At 15.9% G+C, this 10,872-nt stretch overlaps 3 protein-coding genes across 3 annotated transcripts in view; 1 reads left to right on the top strand and 2 right to left on the bottom strand.

Annotated features, from left to right (window-relative positions):
• The window catches only part of PGAL8A_00374100 (kinesin-like protein, putative), a gene marked incomplete at both ends in the record, with an annotated part of 4,322 nt that extends 2,503 nt beyond the window's left edge, over positions 1–1,819 (top strand). Inside the window, 2 exons of the mRNA XM_028672805.1 lie at positions 38–239; positions 476–1,819. Coding sequence (XP_028529321.1) covers positions 38–239; positions 476–1,819 — 1,546 coding nt within the window. The remainder of the gene's footprint in view (positions 1–37; positions 240–475) is intronic.
• Positions 1,820–2,467: 648 nt separating this feature from the next.
• Positions 2,468–7,561, bottom strand: NFYB (CCAAT-box DNA binding protein subunit B, putative; the record flags this gene model as incomplete). Its single annotated transcript, XM_028672804.1, has 4 exons — positions 2,468–2,740; positions 2,825–2,877; positions 2,995–3,070; positions 3,206–7,561. 4 exons carry the CDS (start codon positions 7,559–7,561, stop codon positions 2,468–2,470), a joined length of 4,758 nt encoding a protein of 1,585 aa, XP_028529320.1.
• Positions 7,562–9,821: 2,260 nt separating this feature from the next.
• LRR10 (leucine-rich repeat protein, putative) lies at positions 9,822–10,655 on the bottom strand (the record flags this gene model as incomplete). Its single annotated transcript, XM_028672803.1, has 1 exon — positions 9,822–10,655. One exon carries the CDS (start codon positions 10,653–10,655, stop codon positions 9,822–9,824), a length of 834 nt encoding a protein of 277 aa, XP_028529319.1.
• Positions 10,656–10,872: the final 217 nt, after the last annotated feature.

Below are 10,872 nucleotides of genomic sequence, written 5' to 3'. Positions count from 1 at the left end.
TTTTTCTTCTTTTTTTTTTTTTTTTTTTTCTTTTAAGAATGATTAATAAAAAGGAACTAATAAACATAAATAACACTTTGTCTGTCTTAAATAGAGTTATAATGGCATTAAGTACTAAAAATAAACTTATAAAAAATTTAGAGAAAAAAAATGTAAATGAAAAATTAAAAAGTAATATAGATTATTCGGCTAATGTTCATGTTCCATATAGAGATTCTAAATTAACAAGACTACTAAAAGTATTCTTTGAAAAAAAAAAAAAAAAAATTAATTTAATACGAATATAAAACTGTAGTTTGTAATCTTCTGATTTTCAAACAAATCATTTATATATATATATATATATATATATATATATATATATATATATATATATATATATATATATATATATGTATTATATAATTTATTAATATTATAATTGAAAACTGAAGATTGGTATAGTTGATGTTTCTTTTTTCTTTTCTTTTTTTAGAATAGCTTAGATGGAAATTCATACACTTATATTTTAATTTGTTTAAATTTAAATAGTTATAAAATAGACGATTTTATAAATAGTTTAATTTTTGCAAAAAGATGTAGAATGATTAAACAAAAAATAAAAAAAAATTTTATAAAAAAAACTTCTATTAATTCTGATAACCTACAAAGCAATTCTTCAAATGACAGCTCTTATGAAAGTTTTGATTCTAATTCTGAAAATTTTCAATTTTTAATTGAAGAAAATAAAAATAACATTCTATATACTTTTGATAAAAACATATATAATAAAAAAAGAAATAAAATAAAAAATATAAATCATATAAGTGATATTATGATGAATAAAATGTTAAATTTATTTTCTCATATTATTAGAAAAAAATATAATGAATTAACTAGACAGAAGAATTCCATGATAAGCAATTTAATTAAGATCATTAAGTCAGAAGAAAATAATAAAGAAGAAATGAAACAAAATAAAAATTATCTTATAAAAATCTTAAAAAGAAAAAAAAAACGTTTAATTAATAATGAAAAATTTTTAATTGATCTTATAAATTCAAAAGAAGGAATAGATAATATAAATGTAAAAAATTATATGGAAGATAAGAATAATCCTAAAAAACCGACAATTGAGGATATAGGCATCAATAATTCAAATAAACTCTATCAATCATTAGGTAAATTAAATGAAAAAGGAGATAAAAGATTTATTTTAAGTAAAAATGAGGATGATATTTTTATAAAAGGTAAAGAAAATAATATGCTAAATAAACATGATGAATTAAATGATGAATTAAATGATGAATTAAATGATGATAATATAAATGTAAAAAATAAAAAAAAGACTGCTAAATTAAATAGTAGCAAAGAGAAAAACGAACTGATTATTCAATCATTTTCATCTTTAAAACATTGTAATTCTTTTATTTATGACAACTTATTAAAGAGAAAAGATGAAATTAAAATTATTTATTCAGATATTGATAAATTATTGCAAACAGAAATAAAAATATTAAATAAAAAAATAAAAATTATAGTTGACTTAAATTCCCTTAATATTTCTTTATTTAATAAAGTAGAAAAATTAGCAAAAATTATGAAAAATATTTACCAAAATAAATATAATATAATAATCAAAAATGGACAAAAAACTCTAAATATAACTAATTATTCGTATGAACAAATTAGAGAATCTTATGATATCGATATTTTTCATTCAGAACAAAATTATCTAAAAGAAGAAAGTAATAACTTCAAAAACATAGACAAAAATATAATTGATTTATATGAAAAAATAAATAAAAAAGAAATTAATCATGAAGCAATTAATTTATAATTTGTATATTATTATTTTAATATATATTTTCATAAATTTTATAACCTTTTTTTTTTTTTTTTTTTTACTGAAGTTATATATAACTATATGCATCATTAATTTGTGTTTAAAATTATATTTTTGAATACTACTTTGAAAAAAGTTTTTTTTTAATTTTCTTAATATACCTTGTCTTATTTTATCATATTCTTTTATATTCTTAAAAAAAAATCTCTCAAAAAAACTAATTTTTTTTAATAAAATTATTGTTTTTCGTTTATGCTACTATTATCAAAAAAATTGTGAAAAATAATATAAAAAAAAGCATATATAAAATTAAAAAGTTCAAAATTATAAATATAGAAAAAGTAATAAAATTTAATAAAATACATAAAAAAAAAAAAAAAATAAGGTCAAATCAAAATAAGATAATGTAAAATAAAATAGCTTATTATATATGATTATAAAAAACTCAAAGAAAAAAAGAAAAAAAAAAAAAAAAAAAAGCTTTTTTAAAAATGTATTAAAATTTTAGCCATATAATAAAAATATGTTAGATATAAATTTCAAAATAAAAGTATACATTTCAATTATTTTTACTATATTTTTTTTTAATAATTTAAAAATAAATGTGAAAATAAATTATTAAATATATATTTTTCTAACGATTTATATTCTGTTAATAAAATCACTTTCATTAGAATTTGAGTATAACATATTTAAGTTATTGTCATACATTTCATTTTGATTATAAACATTATTCATTAATTGATAATTATCTTTAGAATAAATATTTCCTCCCTTCATATTCATAAATGTATTATTATTGTTCATATTAATTTCGTTTCTTCTGTTATTTATAAAATTATTTTTCTCTTGGGATTTCTTAAAATTTTCAAATCTTTTTTCTTGATAGTTATTTGAGTTATTTATTCCTTTTAGCTGTATAATATGTAAAGTTTTCATTAGTTAAATATTTTCATTTTCATTTTCATTTTTTTTTTTTAAAATATTTTTTATTTTTACTTGTCTCCATTTGTTTAAATATTCAGATAGGGGTTCTACATAGTCATTGAATCCTTTATAAAAAAAAAAAAAAAAAAAAGAAAAAAAAAGAAATTTATACATATATTTCTAAAAATTATCAATAAAAAGAATGAATAATTTAAATAACTTAAGAAAAAAAAATTTTTTACCTAATTTTTCCATAGAAAATAAAATATCTTCTCCATTAATTGTTTTTCTTTTTTCCTTTAAACATCTATCACTTGCCTATTTAGAAAATAATATATATTTTTTTTTTTTTTTTTTTTTTTCTATATATACTAAATTTAATTTATTATGTATATAAATTAATATTAAATTATTTATTTTTTTTTTCTTTTTCTTTTTCTTTCATTTATTTACTTCACTAGTTAAAAACTGAATAAATTCCGTTACACATTCTCTTATAATGTCTTTACTTTCTTTTGCTACTTTTGCTGATATAGGTAATATTCTTTTCATAATTCTACTTATATTTGCTATTGGTAATAATGTTTCGTTATCATTCTTGCTTTTTTTTTTATCATTTATATCCACTTTATTATATTTTTTTGTCTTTATATTTTCTTGAGATGTATCATTCTCATTGGAAACATTATTACTTTTGTTTTTTATTATGTTTAGATATTCATCATAAGGTTCATATGCGTTTTTCTTCGTTATATTCATATAATCCAAATTATTATTTATATTAGCATTTTTATAATTATTATTATTATCACAATCATCATTATTATTATCATTATAATTATTATCATTATTATTAATATTATCATTATAATTATTATCATTATTATTAATATTATCATTATTATTATTATCATTATTATTATTATCATTATTAATATTATTATTATGTATATTATTATTATTTATATTATTATTATTTATATTATTATTATGTATATTATTATTATTTATATTATTATTATTTATATTATTATTATTTATATTATTATTATTATTATTATTATTATTATTATTATTATTATTATTAATTAAATACCTTGTATTATCGACTATTTTAGATGTTTCATTTAAATTACTTTTTATAAAAGGTCTATTAATAGATCTATTACTTAATGAATTCATGAGCATATTGTTTTCATTCGTATTATAAAAACCATCATTTTGCTTAATTGGAATATTTAAATTCATATTGAAATCTTCAAATTTTCTATTAAACTTAGAATTTTCCATATTATTTAAATAAGTTTTGAATTTTAATTTATTTTCTTTTGTCGATATGTAACAATTAGTATTTGTATATTTATAATTGGTGTTTATATTATTATCGCTATATTCATTCATTCTTTTATTAGGCGTAACTATTTTTCTTTCCTTTTTTTTTTCATCATTTAAAAAACTGTTTCTTCTTCTTTTATTACAATTTTTTATATCAATAATTTTATTTTCTCCTTTATTCATATCATTATTAAATTTCTCATTTTTATATTCATTTGACTTTTGTTTTTTTAATTTTTTTTTTTTTATAGAATCTAATTCTTTATTTTCATTGTTCATATTTCCTATAGGAATATAATCATTCTCATTCATATCACTCATAGTACCACCTTCTTTTGAATTCATTTTTATATTTTCTGTAGTATTCATATTTATTTCTTTATTTTCTTTTAAATCATTGCATTTTTCTTGTTTATACTCATTTGCATTACTTATATTTTTTCCAGTTATTTTATCCTCTTTTATGCCTAAATAAGAATCATTATTGCTTTCATTCAAATTTGTAAAATTCAAGTTTGTATTATTAAAATTATTTAAATCATCATTTTTTATTGTATAGTTATTTTTGTAAAATGTATTTTTTTTAATTCCATCATTCATATTGTAATTATCATATTCAACATTATTATTGATATTGTTATTAATATTGGAATTATTATTGTTGCTATTATTATTAGAATTAACATTGAAATTATTATCATCTTTATAAGTAAGGTTTTTTGTTAAGTTATTTTCATTTCTATATAAAGTTTCATTAAAATCATTCTTTACATTATCATGATTATCATTAATATTATCCGTATTTTGGGAAAAAGGAATTTTATTTTGAAAAAGAAATTTTCCTTTTTCATCATTTGATAAATGTGAATTAAACGTTTCATTATTGTTCATATTCATTTTTAATTCACTATTTTCATCTAATTTTAATAAATTTAAATTAATAAAATCATTATCTTGGTTCATTGTAGATTTTTTATTTTCCTCATTTGAATTTGGGATATCTTTTATCTCTTCTTCATTATAATTATTATTATCACATGTAGTATTTTTCATGTTGTTGTTTAAATTATTATTTGCTTTTGTTTTAGTAATATTATTATCCATTTTATCATTATATTTTATTTCATTATTATCTTCATTTATATTTTCTGAATCTTCAATAACTTGATTGTAGTTATCTAGGTTGGTGTTATTTAATTTGTAATTATTCGAAATATAATTATCTAAAACATTATTATTCAAATCATATGAATTTAAATTACCATTAGTGATGTTATCTAAATGAATATTCTCATTATTACTACTACTAGTAGTAGTAATATTATTCTTATTATTATTATTATTAGTAGTAGTTATAGTATTATTATGATTATCATTAGTAGTAGTAGTAGTAGTAGTTGTTGTTGTTGTATTATTATTTGTATTTAATTCTCTATTATCATTATCATTACTTATATTATAATATATACTTGCTTCATTATTAACATTCATATTCATATTATAATTAATGCTTTCATTCTTGTTACAACTATTTAAAAAATTATTATTCTTTACATTATTCTCAGAACTGTTGTTATTATTACTATTTTTTATATAATTTTTTTCAACGAAATTGTTATCCATGTTTAAATTATTTTCATTATTTAAATTATTTTTTTTGATTAAAATGTTTTCTTTATTTAATTTGTCTTCTTTATCTATACTTTTACAATCAACTAATTTACCTTCTTCATTTAAATGTATATCTACATTTATATTTTTATCTTTATTTATGTTATTTTCCTTACTAACATTATTATTTGAGCTATTTTTATTTATATAAATAGCTTCATTTAAATGAATATCATCTTTTAATTTATTATCTTCGTTAATTTTATTATCTTCATTTAATTTATTGTCTTCGTTTAATTTATTATCTTTATTTAATTTAATGTCTCCATTTAAATTATTTTCTTTATTTAAATTATAAGGATTACAAAAATTTTTAACAATATTTGAATTATTTTCTTCATTTGATTCCTTATTATCACATTTATTATTATTTTTATTCATATTAAAATTTTCATTGCTTTTTACTTTTATATGATCATAGGATAGTTTACTATCAAAATTGTAATCTTCATAAGATTCCACATCTATTTTATTATCGTTCTTACAATTTGTTATATTTTTTGAGTTTATTTTATCACTCTCATAATTAGAAAAACATATTTTATCTTTTTCTTTATTAATAGCAAATTCATTTTTACATTGATCAAAATTTTCGTTATTCTCAATGTTGTTTTTATTAACTCTCTCATCATTTTTACCTTCTTTTGAAGAGGGATATGTGTTTAATGAATTTATATCAACTTTATTTTCATTTTCATTTTCATTGCTTTTATTAGTTATTAATTCATTTGGTAATTTGCTTAACTTACTAGATGTTGTAAAAGAATTATTCCTTGATTTATATTCATTTTCAGTTTTATTGTCATAATAAGTTTTATTAAATTCACTTAAATTAATGGTATTTTTACAATCTTCTGTTATATCAGTTACGGAATTTATGTTATTTAAAGAATTACTTTTTGAACTAATTTCATTTTTGTTTTTTAGTTTATTGCCATTTACGTCATCATAACAGTTTTCTTCATTTAAATCTATATTAAATATTTTATTATTTTGAAGATTTTCATTATTTAAAGAATTATTTACCTTATTATTTCCTTTTTCTATATTTGGTGTGTTACTATTCAAATTAGGATTTTCATTATTGAAGCTAAAAAAATGATGATTGTCAATATTATTAATATTATTATTATTCGTATCTTTACAATTCTGGTTTTTATTATCATTGTTAGTAAGAACATTAGTAACACTTTTATTATATATATTTGAAGATTCTGGAACTTTTATCTCACTTTTTGTATTTTTTAAATTATTATTTATTTCATTATTCATTAGATTAAAAGTATTTTTGTTTTTCATTTGGCTAGAAATACAATGTATTTCTTCTTTTGTAGAAATTGTTTTATAATGTTCATTATTATATTTATTATCTAATGTATTATTTTTCTTAATTTCTGAAATATTATTATTATTATTATTAATATAATTGTTATCTATAATTTTACTATTTAAAAAATTTTTACATTTGGTGTCATCTTCTATGTTTTCATTAAGTGATGAAAATAAATTATTAAATTTACCTTTAGTATTAACTTCAATTTTATCATTTTCTATATTATTTTCATTTGCATTTTTGTTATAAATATCTTCGCATGTTTCGTTATCTAGATATTTCACTTTTGTTATATTAAGTGAATTTATATCTTTTTTTTTTTTTTCATTATAACTATTTGAGGTATTATTATATATATTCATATTTAAAATCATATTACTATTATTTTCTTTCATGTTTACATCTGAGTTGTATGAAAAGTTTCTATCATCATTGTTTCTAGTTTTATCGGAACTCACATCATTCATCATTTTTTCTTCTTAAAAATAAACTAAATGAAACAAAAGAAAAAAAATAAATACAAAAACAATAAAGACAATGATAATAACAGAAAGAATTTACATAAAAAAAAAAAAAAAAAAATTATGTTAAAATGTGTTAAAAAGTAAATATATTAAACAAAAAAACAAGAATAAAATTGACAGAAAAAAATATCAAATATATCAGTGTGTACAAAAATTTTAACAATACATATAAAAAATAATTAGAAAAAAGAAAAAAAAAGTTAATAAAAATAAAAATGTGAAATACTTATATAAAGGAGATATAATTTCATTGATAAATTTAATTTTTACAGTAAAATTTAAAAAAAAATAAAATCAATTTTAGTATAAATTAATTAATTTTTTTTTCTCCCTTTTATTTTTTTATTCTATGTTTGTTTTGTTTGTTTTATTTTTCTTTTTTTTCTTTTTCCTTTTCCCCTTTTTCCTTATCTTTTTCTATTTCTTTTATTTCCTTTTCTTTCTTTTTTTCCTTCTTTTTGCTTTTTATCTTGTTTTTTTCTTTTTTTTCCTTTTTTTTTTTCTTTTTTTAATTTTTTTATTTTATATTTGAAAACAAAACAAATTTTTACTTCATTGTATAATTTTTTTTTTTTTAAAAATTCAAAATTTTTATTTATCTAAGTTGAAAAATAAGTATAAATAAAAGTGAACTAAAAACAAAAAATATATTCACACACGCATATAGTGAAAATTGAAATTACATGCATTTTTTTTTTTTTTTTTTTTAATTTATATCTATATTTTATGTGTAACGAATGTGTGTATATAATTAATCATATTTTTTAAAAACAAAAATAAAGTAAATTTAATTTATTATTTTTTTAATTAATGCTTAAATTTGAGATATATTTTATCTTATTTTTAGCATATTTTGATAAATGTATATCCTAATAATTATTATACGTATTTTTTTTTTTTTTTTTTTTTTTTTTTTTTTTTTTTTTTTTTGTTGAGTGAAATATACAATTTAGATAAACAACATAAAAAAAAAAAAAAAAAAAAATATATTTTATAAAATTTTAAAAATACAAAAAAAAAAAAAATAAGAAATTTTAAATAATTTAAAGGATAAATTAAATATTAAAATTAATAATATTTTTTCCTATTTGAATTGTATAATATATTCTTTTTTCTTAAAGAATATAATATTTACATATTTTTAGAAGTAAAATTGTTTTCATTTTTTTCCTTATGTTCTATAAGTGAAAGATTATTAAAAAAAAAAATTTTACAACTTTGTTTTAATTAAAATATTTTTATAAAATTTTTTCAAAAAAAATAAATTAAAAATATAAGTGTAATTTTAAATTTTTTTTTTTCAAATTTTTTCATAAAGATTAATTTATATTTATAACACAAAGCATCTGTTATATATTCTATTAATTCATTTAAAGTTATAAATATGGATAATATTTTTTTTATTTTTTTTTTTTTTTTGTAATATAAAATTTTACATTATTTATTTTTATTTTTTAATCCCAAAGTTTTTTTTATTTTTTGAATAGAATGAGAAAGTTAACAAATACAAAAAGGAGGTTGTATTAAATTTTTCATCTATAGTTGCACTGATTTCTATATAATAGAACTATTAATTAAAAATATTAAAAAATTTTCACATATATTAATAATACATATATAAATGTTATTATTTATTAAAAAAAAATAAAATATTTTAAAATAATTTCGTATTTCATTTTCAGTTAATATAAACCTCTTCATATTTTATTGTTTATATAAAACCTTTTTATTTATTTTGTAAATATAATCATTATTTATAACTCCTAGAGAGAATTTCATCAAATTATTATATAATAAAAATTGTTTCCTATTTTTTTATTAAATTTCTATGAGACAAGAAAATTGCTTCATATACGAATATACATATCTTTTAAAATTAATTTTATAGTATTAGGGGAAAAAAAAAATTATCTCCTTTTATAATATTAATATTTCAATGTATACATGAAAGTAATTTTTTCTTTTTTTTCACTAATTTATATAAATTATTTATTGAATATAAATTTTCTTTTGGTGAGTTAAAAGTTTTTTGTTGTATTATATAAGAAAAATATATTTAGAATACTAATTTGATAAAAAAAAAAAAAAAAAAAAAAAATAGAAGATGAAAGAAAAAATATATTTTTTTAAATATCTTCTTAAATAAAAATTTCTGAAGGGTATATCTTTATATTTTTATTTTTTTCTCTTTTAGTTTTCATATCTCTTATATTTTATTCAATATTCTTCTCCCATTAAATTTTAATAAATTAATATCTTTAGTATTAGTTATAATAATTTTTTTAATTTCTTTGTATGAAATATCTTTAAAGTAAAAATAATTATCCATATCTAGATATTCTAAAAACTTAAAGTTATTTAAACTTTTCAATTTATCCTTTTCTAATGTAGAAATATTATTTATTTTTAAAAAATTTAAATTTGGTGTGTTTTCATAAAAATCTAAATTTTCAAGAGGATTAGATGATAAATCTAAAAATTCTAAATTAGTTAATTTGTTTTTAAAACTTAAATTTTTAATATAATTGTTTGAAAGATTTAACTTTTTTATTGTATTTGAAAAGTAAATATTGAAATTGCTTATATTATTATATGATAAATCAAATTCAATTATGCTCTTCAAACATATTTTTTCTATATTTTTAATTAAATTATGAGAAATATTTATATATAAGCAATTTTCTAAACAGTTTTTTTTAAAATCTTTTAAATTTTCTATTACATTAAAAGAAATATCTAAAAAAACTATATTAGGTAATAAACATAAATTTTTTATATCACTAATTTTATTATTTGACATATTTATATATTTCAAATGTCTATATTTTTCAATTTCTTTAGGAATATTGTCTATGTTTTTATTTTTGCAAATTAAATTACTAAATGCATATCCTTCACCACTTAATGTTTTTTCTAATTGAGTTAATCCGTTTTTTACATGTAATAGAAAATTATTTATTGTATTCTTATTATTCAATTCATTTTCATTATTTGTACTTTTAATATTTTCATTAATACTATTTTTACTTAATGCTTTCATCTTTTTTACTTAATAGATGTACATAAAATATGTTAGAAACATTTATGATAATTTTTAGATAAGGAAAATATTATTTAAAATTCTAATTTTTTTTTTTTTTTTTTTTTTTTTTTTTTTTTTTTTTTTTGTGTGTGTGTGTGTGTCTTATATTTATCTATATACATTTTTTTTTTCTTTTTTCTTTCAACAATAAATCGTAAAAAAAAAGAAAAATAAA

Source organism: Plasmodium gallinaceum (genome assembly GCF_900005855.1).
Source record: "Plasmodium gallinaceum strain 8A genome assembly, contig: PGAL8A_v1_98, whole genome shotgun sequence".
In the NCBI taxonomy this organism is placed as follows: domain Eukaryota; phylum Apicomplexa; class Aconoidasida; order Haemosporida; family Plasmodiidae; genus Plasmodium; species Plasmodium gallinaceum.
The sequence above is the reverse complement of the archived record's forward strand: the minus strand, read 5'-3'. Positions and strand labels throughout refer to the sequence as shown.